Source organism: Xiphophorus couchianus, chromosome 16 (genome assembly GCF_001444195.1).
Source record: "Xiphophorus couchianus chromosome 16, X_couchianus-1.0, whole genome shotgun sequence".
NCBI lineage: Eukaryota > Metazoa > Chordata > Actinopteri > Cyprinodontiformes > Poeciliidae > Xiphophorus > Xiphophorus couchianus.
Window position 1 is genome coordinate 15,626,012 of NC_040243.1, and position 20,550 is coordinate 15,646,561.

Sequence of the window (20,550 nt, forward strand, 5' to 3'; positions counted from 1 at the left end):
TGCTTGTTTCAGCGTGGATTATAGCGCTGTTGCCCGCTTCAGGAAGCCTCTTTACAAAGAGTTTCGCCTTTGTTCTGAAGTTGGTACCCCCATTTTACACAAAACTTTATTTTTGTTTCCCTCAAAATACATTTGAGGGAGACAAATGTATTTCTCTCTGTAGCATCACAAAAATATCTAATGTCTGTAGTTGTTTTGTGATGCTACACAAAAAAATAGTGTGTTTGAGTTTTTGCCTTAAAATACATCTACAAGTGTGTCTAAATTAAAGCTTTCCATGTTGTTTCAAGGCTTAATAATCTTAGTGTATGTAAACTTCAAACTTCGAAGAAATATTCATTTGTAATTATTCTGGCATTTAGAAAATAGAAAGTGAAATAAGTATCCTAGCTGACATGAAAAATGTAATCTGATTTAAAGTGAGAGTAAACAGAATATTTCAATTGCATTTTCTCTAAATTTTCATCACATTTAAATTCAGAGAAAATTCAGATTTACTTTAACTCAAGAAAAAGACACAATTGACAACAACTTTCATTTATACTCTTCTTTTTATCTTTTACTGTACATAAAATATGTAACAAGAAACAAACTAGCAAAGAGTATTTATAAAGAAATCAAAAATATAATAACTTTGAGACCAGAAACATTCCAGCATACAAACAGCTTTGTGTTATCATGGAAAGAAAAAACACAGTATATTTGGTTACATTTTGATTGGAAATATCTTAGGCGAGAAAATACATTTAAATTTAAATTTCTGTCATTTTTACTGAAGTATTCACAGTTTTTTGGTTGAATCACCGGTAGTCACACACCGTTTCAAGAAAGTTTCTAAAAACCCATGCACATGCAACAACAGCTCAGATAAGGCCAGTAACAATAACAAGTCTGAGGCTTTGCATGCATGAATTAGCATAGTAAACAGATTTATGATGTCAAAATTTACATCAGTTAACCCCTGCTCTGTTGTTTGTGCTTCCAGGTGCTGTCTGCTTGTATTTTTATATCAAATTGCCATGCAGGTAGCATAACAGTAAAACTGTTTTAATGATTACAAATGAGGGCCAAACATCCAACACTGCTTGAATGTGTGGCTAATGGCTTGTCTAATTCTTAAGGAAGGATTCACACAGTGATTCTCTGACTGGAATGAGACACGTGAACCGTGGGCTAAGTTAAGGCATCCCTGCACAGTGCTCACGGTGAAAACTCAGAGGTCAGGGGTGAACATGTAGTCCAAAGCTTGTCTCTCTGCTGCAGCCACATTTGGATGCCACAGGTCCACACTCAAAATGACCCTGGGTCCAGATTCTGGAGGACCTTTAAAGAAGACACAAAGAATCCAGCTTATAGGTGGAGATATATTTTTAAACTACACCAATTTTGCTTTTGCTGCGTGAGGATTTCCTACCCTTGTGAGAGATGGTGTGAAGGAATGAATCATCAAGAAGGAGGCAGTGCCCCTCTGACCAACACTGAGGCTCCCCTCCCACCACCAGCTCACACGAAGTGGGGGTCTGCAAACCTGTGGAATGAGTTTTGTCATGGTTCAGCTCCCGATATGGCAATACACAGTAATGTCCCATCTGCTTTTAAAACTGAGAGGATTATTGTCAGATGGGCCAAAGTACAAGATGCACAACACAGAAATTAACCTCAACCTCTTGCTAATGCATTTCTAACCATTTACATAACTTTGAGTACAGTCGTCTCGTTGGTGATTTTGTTATGCTTACATGAGATGATTGGTTTTGTAACAAAGTGCATGTGAAGTTCATGAAATTATTAGACTTAGAATTAGACTTGAAGGAGTAACGCCATCAAGAAACCCAGAACAACAGAACGGCAGTGCATGGAAGTAATTCCTAACATTATGGAAGGAAAAAAACTAAATCATTTCATGACTGCTGAATTTGTTGGGTTTTTTTACTTAAAAAGTACATATCGTTCACATACCAAGGTGACAGCGAAGGCGTGTGTTTGTCGGTCCGTAGGAGCTCCCCAGTATCGCTCCGGGGCCCAACAGCCAAAATCCTGCAGATCCCAACGAGTTGCTGTTTATGAAAGTACGCAGAGAAAGAAGTGTGCGATATGTGGAGGGACAGGAGCGGCAGTTCTCTGCCACACAGACCCCGGCGCTGTACAAGGAAAACACGGCCTGGCTCTGAAAAAGAAAACATATTCCATGTTTAAGTCTCAGACGTGGCTTAACCCGACACACTTCTTCTAAATATCTTTTACAAATTAAATCTGAACTATGTGTCAAGCACTCATGTATCCACTTCCATTGAGTGCATAATTTATAAAGGCCTTCTTTCTTGATGTTCACAGCTGCAAGTGTTATGGAGAATTTTAAAATTGGTTGAGCCGAGTCAGATTGAGTGGAGAGAAAAACTGAAAATTGATGTCCAAGTGTTAGCATAAATTTTCAATTAGACTTTGGTCTTGAGTTTGATTGACCCACTTTAATACATGACTGTAATGTTAATTTAGATCTGGCTGCTTGTTCAGAGTCACTGTCCTGCTGGATACTTTCCTTATATCTAGCTTTATTGTTATTTAAAGAAACTCTAATGATTTCTTATGTCTCTCCTTGTTTCAAAATAAAGAGTTCTAAATAACATTGTTTACATGTATATTTAAAGACTATTTTTAAACCATGCAATATGCTCCTTTCACTTCATAATCATTCAGTGTTTTATGTTTGCCTATCTCATAAAGTGCCTAATAATCCAGGTATATTGATATACTTACAGCTCACAGTATGTCTCATTATATAATTTTTGTATATATTTATTCCAGTCACCTTTTTAGTGTGAACTTTTAAATAAATAAAATAATATCCCTCATTTGTGAACATTTGCAGTAAGTATTTTTCTCAGACTGTTGCATTCTGTGCTTATGTTTCTTGTCTTTGTTGTGTACCTTTGGCCCCAGACAAGTCCAGCCTGATTTGGAGTCTATGCCTCTCTGGTAAACAGCCTGGAATTCAGCCAAGATGGCGGGATAATTAGCTTCCAACACCTCGATATCATGTCGGTGAGCATCATGCGGGAAGAAAGGAACACTTGGGACATCCGGCAGGAAGAAGAGATGTGGCTTTTGTATGGTGGAGAGATCGTTCAGTCTGACCTGAATTTGGAGAAATGGCAAAGTTGCCCGTTTTGTTTTGTTTTTATATGCCATGTTTCTTTAACTCTTTAAGCCATATCAGTAACACTTTAAGTAAAATTTTGTGAATGACTCCTAACTCTCAGTAGGAAGCTCTGAGTTTCTTACCTGCTCACGAAGGCCTTTGTGAATGCGGCCCATGCCCACCCAGCTGTAACGCTTGGCATACTCTTGCAGTGCTGCGTATAGCTTCTTGGCTTCTGCAGATGCCTGGGCAGGGAACAAGGCATGACTCAGCACTGGCGTGAGATATCCTTGTCCCTGCTCCTCATCCTTCGCTGTTTCCATGGAAATGAAAGGTGCAATTTGATCGCTCCTGGACAACTTAGACCGGGCGCTGCACTTTGTTCCCATACACACACCGCTCCGAGAAATCATGGACCGCCTTGAGCTCGACTTTAACTTTCCAGCATGGCCTGGGATTGGCAGGTCAGAGCCAATTCGATAGCAGTGCCACAGAAATAGGAACAGCAGAGTCCACAGAAGGCCACTCAGTGAATGGACACCAAGCTCAACGTACTCAGGCAAAGGCAGTGTGTTTATCGACCAGTCCATCCTTTAGGCGAGGGTGACACAGAACAACTGTAAGCAAAACAGATGAAGAAATCTTAACTTTAGATTTAACTGTTCTTATAATTTATTGAAAACAAAGTTATAGCCTTGAAACATTTTTCGGATTTTGTCATTTTGCACCTACAAACTTCACTGCAGAACAATTTTTTGGCCGTTTTTCTTGCGTTTGCTCAGTGCTCTGTAGGAAGTTCAGGGCTCGGTGGGTTAGCTAAAAAGATAAATCTGCTCTAAACTTACACACAAAATGATCCCCCCTTATGGTTATATTTGCTACTTTTGTTGCAGTCTGTTCGTTAAGAAGCATAACTAATAGTGAAACACAAAGATTTCACTTATGCTTAATAAATATTCAATGGGCAAAAGCAACAGTTTACAGCAAAGAGAACAATTGTTTATTTCTTTTACTCTAATCAACATGAGTCTGACACTGACCTTGTTTAGTATTTTGCTTTTACAAAGCCAAGAGTGTCTCTGTTTCCTTCCTTTGAGACGCATCTAAAATTATTCATTTGATACGAATTTGTTTTGTTCTATCTTAAAACAGAATAAATCAATTATTAGTAACTAAAACCACACTGACAAGTGAAGCAAAATCATTATTTTTGATTATATCACTGCCAAAAAGAATGTAAAGAAAGAAAATGTATCAACATCACAACTGACAAAATTATCATTACCTCTGCTGACTTACACCTTTACTCCAAAAAAGTCAGATTGAATGTGTTGTTACTGCAAGTTTGTTTTCAAACTAGTTAAAAATCACAATTATTATTTTTTTTTTTGTGATATTAGTTATTTCAAACATTATATATTCTTTGTCCTGTAGCTAAGTAATTTGTTGAGATTGGCCAAAACATCAATAGGTTTGAACACTTCTACTTTGTAATGTAAATTATTAAATGATTTTTAGGTGTAACAACATTTGTTTTAGATGTCCTTTTTGTAAAAAAAAAAAAAAAAAAAGTAGAAATAATTATTTTCATGGCATTTTTTGGTTGGTGTTGTTGTTGTTGTTTACTTTTTGAATAATGCATCAATTATAAGTTGGATTTTCCAAAACTTTCTTTGTGGGATTTTTTTATAAGTCTTCTCTAAGAGTATGAAGCCATTTTAACTAAAGCTGCATAGTTGTGAACAGCCCAGTCTATTTTTGTTTATTATTATTATTGGTCCAGTATAATTTGACATAGATGTAAGTTTCTGAACGGCAAACAATTTTTATCAAGCCTTCAGTCATCTGAGTAGGGTGAATCATATATGAGTTAAAATAAGGGGTGATAAAGAGGCAAGGGGGAAGATCTATATTGTTTGTAATGTACGGTTACAAGGATGCAGAAAATAAAAGTGCATGCACGGTTTGAACGTATGTGCATGCAAGTTTTGTGTCATTGCAGACTTGTTGTTGCATCAACCCCAGTGTTGCTCTCCACTGGCAGGCGTTGGATGCTTCATAAAATGATGCTTCTCGCAGTGGCGTGAGCATTCATTTTGTCTCTTTGCTCTGCACCAGCCCGCACAGCTCAGCTGGCTCGTGTTTACTCCTCACATTGGCATAAACATCCACCGTTCAAGGGAATTCCTGGCGCAAAATGTTTGCCATGCATTATTAAGCAGCGCATGCAAGCGAAAAAATCTCTTTCTAGCGCCGGATCAAACATCTCTGTTAGATTACCTTGGTGCACCGTGGAGCTCCGTGTCTGACAGCTTCAGCACCGTGTTGGTTGGACAGCTCCAGCTCTCCAGACAAGAGATGTAAACTTCTGCAGTTTCACCGTTCGGCCGCTAGGGCGCACTTGACGCTCCAGCACAAATGCCCTCACATCTTAGCCGAATGCGTCAAGCACACGGTAACCAGCTAGAGGCAATCTCACCAGCACAAACACAGCATTGTTTACGGCCTTAAGCAACGCAAAACCAACTGAGATACGAGAATAGAAAAGAAAGAAAGGAAAGGGAAAAAAGAACAGTGGAAGCATCCTGGAAGACAGGTAAGCAGCTGGCACCTTTTTATTGTTGCTGCGGAAACAACAGCGGTGATGACTGATGTTTAAAAAAAAAAATCGTCCTCCGCACAAAGAGGGCCGGGTGATTCTCCCTCGAATAACCCCCATCATTTATGTCACACACCCGGCTGGTATCTTTGACAGAGGAAACGCCTCGAAGAGCAGCGGAGGTGCATTTTTGATACAACTAACAGGTTGGAAACAATGAAATTCAAGGGGAACCTTCGGAGACGATGTGGGCTCGCTAGCTGGATTCTGGAATAGCGCATTTTTCGGCGCGTTGTTGCAGATTTAGATGGGAAATTGCATTGGAGGGAAAGCCTGAATATTACACCTAAAAGCCGAGTGGTGTTCCCGTGTTATAATTGTACGACGTCTGTGGCAATGCTTTGCATACTGACTTCTAACGTCACGTTTCATTCCACGCATCAATTGCATTAGGAGAGCCTTTTTCAGCATCATGTCGACATGATCTGATTTCAGTCAATTATGACCCGTTTTATGTAAACATTTCAGTCAGATTTGCGGTGACTAACACATTGTTGGCCTATTCATTACCACTGTGTGATTCCTTTGCCTCTTGTTGCTGTTATGAGCTATTAATAGGCAGAGAAATGTGCAAAATCACAAAACGCTTTCTTTGGATTCTGCTTCCTTTAACCTTCTCAGGTCATTCAGAAACATGGGGTTCGCACACCTCGCTGTGATGTTCTCTGTCACCATGATGCACGTTGTTTCAGGTAATTTTGTTTGTGTTCTCCGGTGCATGCACGTTTTTTTTTTTGTTTTTGTTTTTTTTCTTTTTCTTTTTGCTGCATCAGTCTGATGCTTGTTGTTTTTTCTCCATTTAAAATCTAAAATTAAGAGAGATAATAAAATCCACTCTTTTAGACTTTTGACTTATTTTAGACTATTCTGCTGAGGGGAAATTCACGTCACCACAGCATGCGCTAAATAATAAAGCAAATGAAACACCATGTGAATTATTAAAGACATATACACAATTTTGGAAGGCACTGTGTTTTATTTGCATTGCAAATAACAAATGCAGTAACCAGCGTTGATTGTTTCAGGTATGACCTTTATGACTCTGGAGTCTGATACTTCACCGACGTCAGCTCCAGACTCCTACCCACCAGGTGAGCTGATACACGCTGCTCTGCAAAGTAAAGAGTACCTGGGACAGGTTTCCGGAGGATCAGGTATACAGAAAACAGAAAACACTTTGCTGTCAGTTCCGCATGTACTTTATTCCACAAAGTGCCCTCGCCTGGGAAATTGCATTAAACTGAAGCCGTTAACTTTGCAGGTACCACCACCAATCCAACACAGGCGGTGCCTGGGCTTGGGATGGCTGAGTCTACAGCAACAGCCATATCACCAGGGCTCCTCACCACCGCTTTAGGCTCCTCTTCTGCCGCGGGCAAAACCGGATCGAGGAGTCCTATGTCTTCGTTCCCCTTGGAAGAAGAGACCACCACAACGCTGATTACCACCACCACTATAACCACAATGCACATGCCAGGTACAAGTTTACCCTCACTTGTCGCCTTGAAAGGGATGTTTTGGTTTTCTGTTTTATTTTGATGGGATATTAGATATAATTGAACCGCATTGCCATTTACTCTTTAACATCTGTTTCTCAAGCACCCTTGTATTGCTCGTCCTACAGTAGCTGCCCTTTATCTACAAACACTCATATTCATTCTCACTCAAACTCTGATGAACATCTGAGGTACCCAGAGTGTAGCACAGTGCCATGCCCAGAAGAAATTCACACAGTGCAGGATTTGAATTCAAAAACCTCAGTCTTCTAACTGAAATATGGCGAGCTGGTCTTACTTTGCATGCAAAGTTACATAATTATTGGAAATCATGCAAAGTTTATATAAATATTACGATCACAATATCAGTTGGGATGAATTAACATTTTCTTCATCAACTCTCATTGAAATGATTCTAACTTTCTCTGTGACCTTTAGGATCTTGCCATTTCTTCTGCATCAGGTGTTTGTGTTTTTACAGTTTAAAGCACATATTTGCATTCTCTGTACAAAAGGTACTTGGCTGTTTTTCTCACCATCTGAAATTAAAGCCAATACAACTTTTCCCATTTAAGGTTAGAAGCAATTATTTAACTGATAATAAATGCTAAACTCCAGAATATGGAAAAGCTTGGTTATTTTGTTAATTTCATCGATGTCAGAGGTTTACAACTGTATCCTCATGTGGTATGGTGCCCTTTTAAAGTGCTTGACTTGGCTAAAACATATTGGGTTTTCTTCCAAAAGATTTTTACAGTAGCTTGGTGGAAATTTTGCTTATTCCTGCTGACAGAAGTGGTGCAACTGAATCAAGTTTGCACAGACCTTTTCAGCTGTGGACACAAATCTTCTCTGTGATTGAGATCTAGGCTTTAAATTGGCCATTTCAGTCAGTATGACTAGAAAAGCACTTTATAAAAACAATCTGTTTAGTTTTTACCATTTCAAAGCATTGAATTTATTATTACTGAGCCTCTTAATAATTAATTAGTTGGTATACTTAAGGTCTGTGCCCATTTACATTCAAACTCTAACTTCCTGGCTGTTGTCTTAAGATGCTGTTTCACTATTTCTACATAATCTTTGGTCTATACTGTGAAGTGCACCAGTCCCTCCTGCAGTAAAATACCGTGCACTTGATGCTGTCACTCCCATACATCACAGTTAGTATTTTGTTTTTGGGGTTGCAAGCTTCCTGGTGGTCATTAGGGCCAAGTTTTCTCAGAATTCAGGACGTGTTTCTAAGAAATAAGGTCCTTTCCTTTGACTGCTTTTCCAAACTGTTACAAGGCTTTTTTTTCATGTTTACTCGCTGGCATTGCAGTGCCAGAACATTTGCCTTTAGTTTTCTTTATGTCGACATTGGTATTTTCTAATCCAACTAAACCAACTACATACTATGTTTGGAGCCAAGTATAACATTGCTATTTTTTTCTTCCGAAGAATATGCTTAGGTCACGTTCTTTAAAACTATTGCAGTAGCATATTACTTTCATAGCTATCAGTCAGGACAAAGCTTTTTGTATTTTTTTTATTCTTGAAAGCAAAACTAATTCAGTCCAAATCATAAACACACTTTTTTTTCATATTTGAGCTCTAAAACTATGCACTAATGAATTTACAGTCGCCTACCAAACTATCCAACCAAATTAGTGGATATGTGTGAGAAATGTTTTAACATTTTTTTAAAATAGAAATTTGAAAAGTTCTGCATCCATTTGCGTTCAACCTCCTTCACTCTTACAGCACTGAATAAAATACAGTGATCGATCCAACGTATGGTTTTTCTTCCGCTCGATAATTAGGCTTTACTTTGTGTCTGTGAATCACACAAACGTGACAAAATGTGAAAAAATTCAAGGAGTATGAATTTTTTCACATTTTGAGTATAAAGATGACAAGTTGCTTTCCAGCGTTGAAATTTGATGCAACCCAGAGCAAGAATAGAAACTAAAAATAACTTAGATATGTTATATTTATTCCATAATTTTTACCCTCATGCATAGAGTAAAGTCAGTACCAGACATGGAGCACATAACATTATTATTTGATGAACATATAAATATTAATAGTAGGACTATCCTTGCCTGCCTGTGGTCTGTCAGTCAATACTATGCCTTATGACCAGCATGGGGTGATGGAGACGATCCAGTGCTAATGAGTGTCAGAGAAACAATTTGAGACACACCAGTGCAGCAGCATTTCTATTGGCTTTCGGTGCCTGTGCAGCTCTCATAGTTTGTGATTGAGAGCAGGAGAGAGAAATATCATGTGAGACAGATGATCTCTGAGGTGTGAGCGTGCTTGAGATAAAAAGACAGAGGGAGCGTCACCTGGGTCCCTCAAGTGTTTCATTTTGCCATCAGTGGTCATTGTGGTTTGCTGATCTCATGTTGTCTGCAGGAGAGATCTCAAGCATGTTTGTTCACCAGCAAGAGTTGTGCCTTAAAGTAACGCTTCAGCTGTCTTGAAAATATTCTTGCCATGGCTCGATTGAGCTGTGGGGCATACTAAATTTGAGTCTGCAACAAAGCGTTGATTGATTTGCAGTCACCCCGCATGAATCTGCAAACGGTGAAGAACAACTAAAACCAATATGGACAAGTGGGGATAAAGCGAATGCTCGCCTAACAATGAGAGTATTGCTTGAAAGAGACATGTTAAGACTCAGTTTTTACTAAATTTAAACATTTTCAGAGATCTTAATAGACAAAATCTACCTTTTTTTTTTACCATAACGTAGAAATTAGTAAAAGTAGCCATTTTTTAGTAAAGCTTGCCAGGTTATGCTATTTTTTAGTATTATTATAATACACATTTTGACTCATTTCTAATTCCTTTTCTGTTATTTCTCTGTTTCTACAGTGCAGTGCAATGCCACGTTGTCAGCAATGGAGGATTTTGTTGAGTCTCCTGATCCTGGATCATCGTCCTCATTTTCTACTCTGGAATGCACCTACAGCATTACTGTGTATCCAGGCTACGGTGTGGAAATTCAGGTTGTGTGAACTGAAAAGCCTATGGTCCTTCATACTTATGAATGTTTTTCTACTGCAAAGCAATTATCAATTTGCTTTATGTTAATTTTTAACAGAATATATAGACAATATGATTCATATTACCAGTTAATCGTCTCAAACATTTTTTTGAAGAACACTTTTCATGAAGACAAGAGCAACACAAAGTGTCCGAAGACATTAAAAACAGATTAACAAAACACATACTAGTTTTAAAGAAACTGATCACATAATCAGCTTATTTAACTAAATAAACTGATAAATAAGATAAGACTGTTGTTAAGGGGCAGTATTATGTAAAATTAGTTTTACATCATGCTATAATCTTATTCCATCATCAAAAACATACCTGGAGTGTTGCCTTGCTTCCTTCATGCATGTATGAGAAATCCTTTAATCTCCCTTGGCAACCATTCAGCTGTGCAAAATGACTGGGTGGACCTAGCTCCACCTTCAAGACGAAGCTCCTTCTCTGAGCTGCAGTTTCCAAGCTACAGAGTTTCCACCTCACAGTGTCCTGACTCCTGCCCTCACCACTCCCCCACTCTGCTCCTTCAGACTAGCGAGCAGCAATTAGCAAACCCCTGGTGGAACTGCTGAGGCCATTAGACGAGCTACTCCTCAGGGAAATGCTGGTAAATACATTGTTGAAGGGTTAATAGAGGAGCAATGTTGTGATGACTTTCTGGAGGCGGAGTTTCGGAAAGAGAGGGAGTTTTTAAAGAGACAGAGGCCCAATTTCAATGCATTAAATTACAAAGTCAATTTTTATAAAGTCATATTTGATTTGATATTTAGTTTACAAAAACTAAATATAATCGGATAATCCAATTTTCAGAGCAAAACTTTGTAAATATTGCAACTTAAAACATAAATCAACATGGAACAGATTAAAGATTATATCACCTAGGACAATGTTTAGACCACAATATAAATAGCAGAATTTCAAAACTGTACAATTTCATAACCAAAGGTGAAAATCAACACAGTAGGATCAGTTCATCGATAACTGAATTTCTGAGTTATTATTTATTTAGCTTAGGGTGTGTAAATCTTCTTGTTCCTTCCTTAAGGTGAGGAAGACAAACCTTTCAAAGGAAGAATCTCTGGTGATCATGGGTCACGGCGGTGCAGGGCCGGAGCTCTTAGCCAATGAGACGCTGATGAAAGAGGGGCAGGTGATCCGCAGTACCACCAATCAGGTGTCCATTCACTACCGCAGTCTCCGGCAGTCCAACCATGGCACATTCAGCCTCCACTATCAAGGTAGAATAACTTCTGTCTGTTTCATGTCACCAGTAGGCTCTTTAAAAAAAACTGAGATCTACACCTGTGACATACCAGGCAGCAGGTTCAGTGGTGAATTTATACTCCATGCAAATTAAGAGAGATAATGAAGTCAGACAAAGATAAAGAAAGACATGTATCAGTATTGCAGATAGCCTGTCTTACAATGTAATGATCAGTACCTTGCAGATTAGTTGAGAATGTCCACATAAAGGTGGAGTAGATATTTAAACATTATGACAAAAGACATCCTACTTTCACATTTGCAGAAGACGTGAAACTCACCATTAGGAGATGTTCCGATGTAAAATTAAACTATTTTTACATCTTCAGCATTAATTTTTATTCTACCTTTGTTGCCAGCCTTCCTGCTTTCCTGCCCTTTCCCCACTTCGCCTGAGGGCGGTGGAGTGACGGTGACAGACATCCATCCTGGAGGTCAGGCACACTTCCACTGCGATCCAGGTTTCCAGATCCGCGGTCATGAGGTGGCAACATGTGTCAACACGACGCAGCCACACTGGAGCACTCATGAGCCTCAATGTGTTGGTGCGTACGACGATTAAAATCTATGATAATGACACCAGCGGTGGCTGATTTACGGTTTGCAAAAAATAATACTATATACAATTTTTCCATCAGTTGTTTCTTGTGGAGGATGGATTCGTAATGCAACTGTGGGAAGGATACTGTCACCACCTCCTCCGCCTGCCAGCAACCACAGTAATGGAAATAATCTGAGCTGCCACTGGCTGATAGAAGCCAAAGAGGGACACAGGCTGCACCTGCACTTTGAGAGGATCGCTCTAGATGAAGATGATGACAGGTAAGCTTGGAGTTTAAGATTTCATATCAATACTCTTGCTTATCTGACGTAATAATAGCAAAGTGATCAAATGGATGAGGGGAAAAATACCTTTTTATTGTTACAGAGGATGAAATATGTTGGAGACTTACAGTGGCGCATGCGATCCTCGCTGAGTTACAAAAATTTGGAGGTGCATGAGCAAGCATCATAACCTAGAAATAATATGAGAAATAACATGAGGCCAACAGGCAGACGCAGAGATGATACGAATGGTACGTGTGCCCTTATGCCCAGCTCAGTGCGTCAACTATACACCTAGCTTAATCTGCCTTTTCTATCACTGTTACTTGTGTATAAAAAAAATATATTTAAGATAAACTATGCTTAACCTGGCGGGAGAGCAAGTAAAGCCTGGCAGCCACTGGGGGAAACTCTGCATACCAACGCTAATAATTCTACTGTTCAATGCTTGCTTGTAAGGCCAAAAAATTTAATTTGGCACTCCCAATCCCCAATATTGATTTTTAATGGCCACAATGTACCATTAAGACCATCAGGTAAAAATCTTTGGGTATTCTTTCACAAATAAAAGGTCAAAAAGAGCAACAATAGTACAGAGACCAGCATGTTTTACCAGAGAAGCACTTTTCCCTTTGCTTTCCAACTACGGTCCTTATTGAGACAACAATTATAGTATTTTTGCACATTTATGTCTCGTCCTGTTCCAGGTTACTCGTCCGCAGTGGGAACAGCTCCCTGTCCCATCTGCTCTTCGACTCTGATCTTGATGACGTCCCAGAGCGCGGGCTGCTGAGCGAGGGCTCCACGCTCTACCTGGAGCTCACAGCTGATTCTTCCTCCATCCCTCTGCTGCTGGCACTCAGATATGAGGGTGAGCGGGGTCTTCAGATGCTAAGCCTACTTCTTTATGCTTACCTCATTCTTTTTTTTTTCTAGATTCCGCCAAACAAAGGAGAACTAGGAATGATCTTTTTCTCTGTGTGTCTGAAGCTTTTGACGATGAGCATTGTTGGGAGCCCTACATGCCTCATGGAAACTTCAGCAGCAGTGACATCTCATATCAACTGGGCACCATAGTCACCTTCAGCTGCTCTCCAGGCTTCGTCATGGAGCAAGGCTCAGGAACCATCGAATGCGTTGACCCCAGCAATCCCCATTGGAACGACAGTGAGCCTGTGTGCAGGGGTAAGTTTAACCTATGAGCTATGGTTGTGTAACAAAAAGACAGTTAGGAAGTCAAATTTTCTTTTCTAAGTCCTATGTTTTAATTGTCCACATACCTACGGTAGCTAAAACAGTAATTTGTATTTATTTGAAGGACATGATGTTTTCAGCATGTTTATTTCTGGGTGTTCTCACTGCATTTTGATAAGACGGGCGCCTGAAGCTGCAGGATGTTGGCGCCTCAGTGATGGTGTGGTGTGAAAACGTAGAGCAGCATGGAACGTATGACTAAGAACCTTAGCTAAGCACTAAAAGCTAAATACTGTCTTCAATTTTTAATTCCAGAAAAAAAAGATTTAGCTGCCGTCTGCAGTACCTTTGCAAGATAAATGATTACATTCTAATAAGCTGAATCCTTGAAAATCCATGCAGTAGCAGAAAGGAAACAGAGAGGAAGCTGCTAGCAGCAATGTGTTGGAGCAAGTAGAACCTACTGTATGATTGGTAATACCTGTTTACTTACAGAGTGCATGCATTTATTAGCTGTTTTAACTTACACTATGTATGTTTTCTTAAACTCTCTGAAATATTTATTGTTCATCATTCAGATTTTGGTCTCACATGTAAGTTTCTTTGTAATATCTTAAATTAATTTTACAAATAAGCTTTCAGATTATTTTCAATGGACATATACTGTATTTGCTTGTTAATCTCTAAACCCTCAAATACTTATTATTCTGCCTTAAAAAGGGTATAGCCTAAGTCAAGGGATGGACAAGTGATGCGCACATTTTTCCAGACTCCATTTTCTAGAGTTCTGCATGGTTTTTTCTGCCTCTTAAGCTATAAATAGAAAAAATGACAACGAATAAAACTTATCTTTAGGTACAAAATTAATGTGCTCTTCATTTTTCTTCCATTGATCACTAGGCCAAAAGCCCATTCCCTAATGGCTTCATATGTTCTCTCATTAATCACGTTCAATTCATTCAAACATTGTTTTGTAATCTGTAATTTACTGATTCCCTGTTTATCAGTCCAGATTCTTACCTAATGCTGCTGTCTGCTTTGCTCTGTAAGCTTTGTGTGGAGGAGAGCTGACCGAGCCTTCTGGTACCATTCTGTCCCCCGATTGGCCCCAGAGTTACTCCAAGGGTCTTGACTGTATTTGGCAGATCCATGGTAATGAGGAGAAGCGAATTGAACTGGAGGTCAAGATGTGAGTATGCTAACAAAGGACTGTTTGGCATTTTATCACCAACATTATGGGGGGAAAAAGTGAATTGCATTTTATTCAGTAATTATTCAGACTTTATATCTGTTTAATAAAAATGTAAATGCAAATCTTGCTTTCAGCAAAGGAATTGACAACTGTGGCAAAAATCTCTTTTTTATTATTTTCAAATTAAGCTTTTGAATTTTTATAGGAATTTGTAAAACTGCATGACTCTGCAAATTTGACTTTTTGATACATTTATTTTTCCTATGTCTCATTTTAGAGTCCCAACTCGTGAAAAAAACCATTACTTAAAGCATGAATATATTTTTATGTAGATTTTCTAATAATTACTAAATTGTATTTTTCATATATAATATAAATGATGTTGTATTAATTTGCAGTAAATTAGTTTGAAAGGCTACATTGATTTGTTACAAGTGCATAGCTATTCAAAAGTTTTTTTGAAATATTATGAACATGCAGTAATGAAGCATAATATAGTAACGTGTAAAAACTTGTTAATATCTCCATGTTATGATACCCCAAAGGAGGAACGTGAGGTTTACTGGTGAACAACTGCACAAAAGAAAAACTGTTTCATTTCCAAAACCAAATCCATAGTATATCTTTTTTTTAGGAATTATTAATGAAAGACATAGATAAATAACTTCATGACTTTGTTTTATAAAACCAACTGCCTGTAGTTCCATTTCCTTTCTTCATTCTCCTCTAATCCATAAAATAAAGCAGTAGCTGGGTGGATTATTCAACTTAAAAGGAAAGACTCTTTCTGAATTGAAAGCTGACATATTTTTAACTTTTTTTTTTGTTTTTCATTTTTCTTTCAGCTTGAATATTCGTCACACTGATGTGCTGACGGTGTTTGATGGACATGACGTCATGTCTCACGTGATCGGCCAGTACATGGGCTCTAAAGAGCGCTTCCAGATTGTGTCTGGGGGGTCAGAGGTCACCATTCAGTTTCAGAGCGACCCGGATGATTCCAGCTTCATCCTCAGTCAGGGGTTTCTTATTCATTATCGTGGTGAGTGAACTGGAAATCCAATTTACTTTACCATATGAAGCTTGTTTAGATTTGTTTCACTGATCAGTAAAAAAATTATTTGCTTTCACCAAGCCTCTCTCTCCTTCTCTCTCTCTCTGCAGAAGTTGAACCGAACGACACATGCCCCACTCTTCCTCAAATCGAGTTTGGCTGGATCAGCTCATCCCACTCCTCTCCTGTGAGAGGCAGCGTCCTGACCTATCAGTGCCAGCCCGGTTATGACATCAGCGGCTCAGACATCATCACCTGCCAGTGGGACCTGTCTTGGAGCAGCTCCCCACCCACATGTGTTAAAGGTCATAGGATAATAGAAATGATCAAAAGTTACTTATTAAAGTTAAAAAGCTCATTTGTTAATACACTTAGCTAAGAAATGATCTTCCCTCTCTCACTTTTACTTTAGTTTTTTCATTTTGAAAAAAACATGCTGTGTAACCAGACAGGACTGAGAATAGGACGTTACTCCTCCTAAGGCTTCTTGAGCAGATTTTTAAAAATATTTTTGGTTAATTTTGTGTCACTTGTGTCTGACTTTACCCCTCACAGTGCAACAGTGTCCTGATCCAGGAGAGGTGGTGAACGGGGCACGCTCTGTGCGTCCTGAAGCGGGGTTTGCTTTGGGGACAGTCGTGCGTTTCTCTTGTAATCAGGGTTATCAACTCGAAGGGCCCAGTCAAATCTCCTGCTACGGTCGTGACACTGGTACCCCTAAATGGAGCGATCGCAGCCCGAAGTGTGTCTGTAAGGCTTCTTTTTGTCTCTTCTCCAACATTGCTCGTCTTTCATGATCGCTGTTGATGTCAATCTGACTGTAAGAGTGTTTTTGTATGTTATATACAGTGAAATATGACCCATGCCCAAACCCTGGAGTCCCTGACAACGGCTACCAAACTTTATACAAACACAGCTACCAGGCTGGGGAAACTCTGCGCTTCTTCTGCTATGAGGGCTATGAACTCATTGGAGAGGTCATTATCACATGTGTTCCTGGACACCCATCTCAGTGGAACAGCCCGCCACCCTTTTGCAAAGGTAAGGGTTGCAACACTCCCAATATTTCTTTTTGCTGCTTGTGGCTTTTCATGCCACACCTTCTACACCTAGTTTTTCTTTTCTAAAAAAAAAGCCTATTTTTTCCTTTATTACCAGATGTTATCATGTAAAGCACTTCAATGTGCCTTGTTGCTCAAACTGATGAGATCTTGTTTTATTGTTCTCAGTGGCATACGAGGAGCTTTTGGACGACCACAAGTCAGAAGGTAATTTCTCATCTCAAGCGCATTTAAAATCAATTCCTACATTTTTAAAAGCTGCTGTCTGTGGGATCTAAATGTGCCTTTATAGGCGTACTTTTATCACAAAGTGAAGGACACAGAAAATCATCGCAATTGACGTTTGATTGTTTTGCAGTGTCCCAGTCTTTCGAGCCATCCCGTCAGATCCTGAGTGAAAACATCGCTTTGGCGATTATTCTGCCCATCATTCTCGTCATCCTCCTGATTGGAGGCATTTACATGTACTATACAAAGTAAGTTATGCTGTTAATTAAAGTTAAAGGTTAAAAGGCCATGTTATTAAAGCAGAGGATTAAAATTAAGGTATAGGTATCAAGTTCAAAATAATAAATACATGTCAGAGATAAATAAATAAATCAATATCAATTATTTTATTTTGGCAGCAGTTGTTGCTTTTCAGTTCAACATAAAAGCAGGTCACTATATATATAATATGTTTGTATAATTTTATAATACTGTTATCCATAGAGTTTTTACTCTGTGTTTTCATAGTTTTGGATTTCCATTCTTAGATTTAATATTGCTTTTTTTAGTTCTGTGCCTCAGTTTTTTCACTCAGCGCTTGATGTGTTTATCATCTGTCTCTTGTAGCATTTGCAGACTAGAATGGAAGCCTCTCTTCTGGAAATCTCTCTCTCACACACACTCCTACAGTCCCATTACAGTCGAGTCAGATTTCAACAACCCTCTCTATGAAGCGGGAGTAAGTAAAGGAGCCATCACTCTATGAAATTCATTCATTTCGCTCTCAGTCTCTAAATGTTCCCAATTTCAAAGCTTAAAGTAATCCGTTTGTTTCTAATGTGATCACAGGACACGCGGGAGTATGAAGTTTCCATTTGAAGAAGAGCATTTCTGGGTGAGAAATAAAACCACAGAAGCATTAAATTCTTGAGGAAGACAAAGTCTTTTTGTATGGAAAGGCCTCACTCCCCCTATAATACTTGCTTTTTCTTTATTTTTGTGTTTTCTTTTATGTTGTTTTTTTTTTACCATCGCAGTTTGTAACTACTTTATATTGATTGTGCTTCATCTGCCAAAAGTGAGACCCGGGTAATGGTGTAACTTTTTGTGCTATTAGGACTGGTGCCTTATGAAGGATAAGAAATTGACTTCTAAAAGAAAATGGAAAAAAATTGTAGGCAAAGAAAATGTAAATGAGAAAAGGGGGAATTTTTTTTCAGTTATTATTTTGTTACAAAGCTAAAACAGTAGAGAGCATTGCAATACTTTAGTTGAAACAATCAAAAGTTATGTTCATGGTTCAATAAAAAATGCTTAATATTTGTTTTTACTTTCTAAAGCGACTCTTATTATGTTTCAGTTTCGCAGCAAATGTAAAAGAAACCTCTTTTAAAACAATAAACTTCTCCTTCCTTTTTTTCTCACAAGTTGTAACAAATTCACACTATTTGAATGTAAATATCTGACTTAATATATACACTTGGTGGCAGGAGGCTATATATTTTCATTATATACACATAATGAAAGTTCTGTGCCAAAATATAATGTTAAATAATTTAATGTCTCTTAGTGTTTCATCCGTTGTTGGATTAGTGTTTACAAAGGCAGTGTTTATTTTATTCTTCGCTGTTTCTGCCGTCATCTGCAAACTGTCGCACCACATACTGTATAAGCAAAGGTGAGGACATGAATGTCATAACGCTTCGAGCATGCACTGATTGTAAATTATATTGCTTTTGCTCAATCTCTTACATTAACATTATAGTTACTGGCAGGTATCATTGTTATCAAATTTGATGTTGTATGCACTACGTTGATGAGAAACTTTAAATCTTGCCGCTTGCTGTGATGCGCATTATGTATTTATTTATAAACGATTGTTTGAACGGTGAATTTTAGACATTCACTGGGCCAAATGAGGGATTCCTGGAGAATGTTGATTTGTTGACTTAACTCTTCTATGATCATCGGCGACATTTCTTTGCTTCATATATAAATACACTTTTAAAGACAGTGAATCATTTGCAGAATTGAAAATAAAGTCTTTGTTGAATGGTGTAACGAGCTCGCAAGTGTGTTTTCATTTTCGAAATAACTGGGATTCCTATTTCACATGTCAACACACATTTAATATTAATAAGTAAATAAAGTAGCATCTTTTTGACACTGTAGAAGAAACATTCAAATGATTTATGGATTTATTCCATGTATTCTGTTATACACCCAATGGCTGACACTCCTGGTAAAGATGTGGAAAAAAGACTTGAGTACACATTGCAACAGTATATCCTGATATAGAAAATTTTAGAAAAATACATTATTTAATTTCAAGTGTGTGAGGAAAATATCCTGATAAGTTTTAAATGTTTCTAACAAAATTGGCACTATCAGAATTGCATACAGCCTTCTTAATGTACAACCCCATTTTGCAAATGGTAAATCACCTAATCTTCCTTAATATCACAAAAGGAATTGGAGCGTGAAAAAGGTTTGTCATCATTATCCTGTTGAAAGACCTAACAGCCAATTTTCAGTCTTTCTGCCCGAGTGCATCAGCGTTTTTATGTCTTGGTATTTCATGCATCCTAACAGGATTCTTTGAGAGAGAACCCAAAGAATCCAGGTTCACTGCATCAAGTGTCAATCACCAAACATAATGGAGGACATGAGACACTTTTCAGATATTTATGCTTTGTTTTATGCCAGACCTACCTGGAGTGTTTGTTGGTGAAAGCTTAATCAGTTTCGTTTCACAATAAAAACTTCATTGCAGTTCTTCCCATTCCTCTAAAACATGGATAGATAGCAATAGCATGTATTTGTTGTTTTGGAGAGTTAGGAAACCCAAAATGTACTGAGACTAAGTTCGCTCCAGTTTTCTAATAGTAAATACTGATTTTTATTTATTTTTTTACCCCTATAGTTATCCTGCGGCAAGATGATAATTAGAACTTTATTATTTATTTCGAGTTGTTTTATACCTCATAAAACTCATACTTTATTGTTGTTCCATGTAGACGTGCAAGATTAAGCAAGCAGCTATTGTTTTGTATTTTCTGACTTAAGAAAAAAGTCAAAGTATATCTGCCCTACTTGAATGACATGTTATCTCGTCTCTCATTTTTTAAGGGTAGTTATGACACATGGGTTTCTGTTGTGTAACATTTGGAAACCAGGAAAAATGTGTGTTTTTTATTTGTTTGTTTGTTTTTGGTCCTGGAAAACAGATAACAAATCATTGACAAGTAATATTTGGTGTCAGAAAGGAGCGAACGCATTTTCTTGTGTGCCATGAAAATCAATCCGATGAAGAGTGCTGATGTTACAGTTTCCCATTTTAACCACATGGAGGCAGGAAAACCTAAATTCACCAGGAATTACAAATTACCTTCCTCAGGTCAAAAGACTTTCAGAG

The 20,550-nt window shown here is 38.2% G+C and overlaps 2 protein-coding genes across 4 annotated transcripts; one reads left to right on the plus strand and one right to left on the minus strand.

The window, feature by feature from the left end:
- Positions 1–532: 532 nt before the first annotated feature.
- On the minus strand, positions 533–5,519 carry asphd1 (aspartate beta-hydroxylase domain containing 1). Of its 2 annotated transcripts, none has more exons than XM_028042603.1 (6): positions 5,420–5,519; positions 3,283–3,756; positions 2,929–3,135; positions 1,960–2,167; positions 1,415–1,528; positions 533–1,323 (listed from the first exon to the last, which is right to left on the minus strand). In XM_028042603.1, the coding sequence occupies exons 2-6, from the start codon at positions 3,727–3,729 to the stop codon at positions 1,214–1,216; spliced, it is 1,086 nt and encodes a 361-aa protein (XP_027898404.1). In that variant the 5' UTR covers positions 3,730–3,756; positions 5,420–5,519; the 3' UTR covers positions 533–1,213. The 2 variants fall into 2 exon arrangements, with proteins under 2 accessions (XP_027898404.1, XP_027898405.1); XM_028042604.1 differs by having other exon boundaries at positions 3,283–3,730; positions 5,420–5,475.
- Positions 5,520–5,579: 60 nt separating this feature from the next.
- Positions 5,580–19,196, plus strand: sez6l2 (seizure related 6 homolog (mouse)-like 2). Of its 2 annotated transcripts, none has more exons than XM_028042600.1 (19): positions 5,580–5,735; positions 6,420–6,490; positions 6,824–6,952; positions 7,060–7,275; positions 10,160–10,293; positions 11,385–11,577; positions 11,962–12,147; positions 12,241–12,424; positions 13,135–13,298; positions 13,418–13,612; positions 14,672–14,810; positions 15,659–15,855; positions 15,978–16,172; positions 16,423–16,617; positions 16,717–16,908; positions 17,097–17,135; positions 17,287–17,404; positions 17,763–17,874; positions 17,985–19,196. In XM_028042600.1, exons 2-19 carry the CDS (start codon positions 6,433–6,435, stop codon positions 18,012–18,014), a joined length of 2,676 nt encoding a protein of 891 aa, XP_027898401.1. In that variant the 5' UTR covers positions 5,580–5,735; positions 6,420–6,432; the 3' UTR covers positions 18,015–19,196. The 2 variants fall into 2 exon arrangements, with proteins under 2 accessions (XP_027898401.1, XP_027898402.1); XM_028042601.1 differs by having other exon boundaries at positions 6,824–6,889.
- The last annotated feature ends 1,354 nt before the right edge of the window (positions 19,197–20,550 follow it).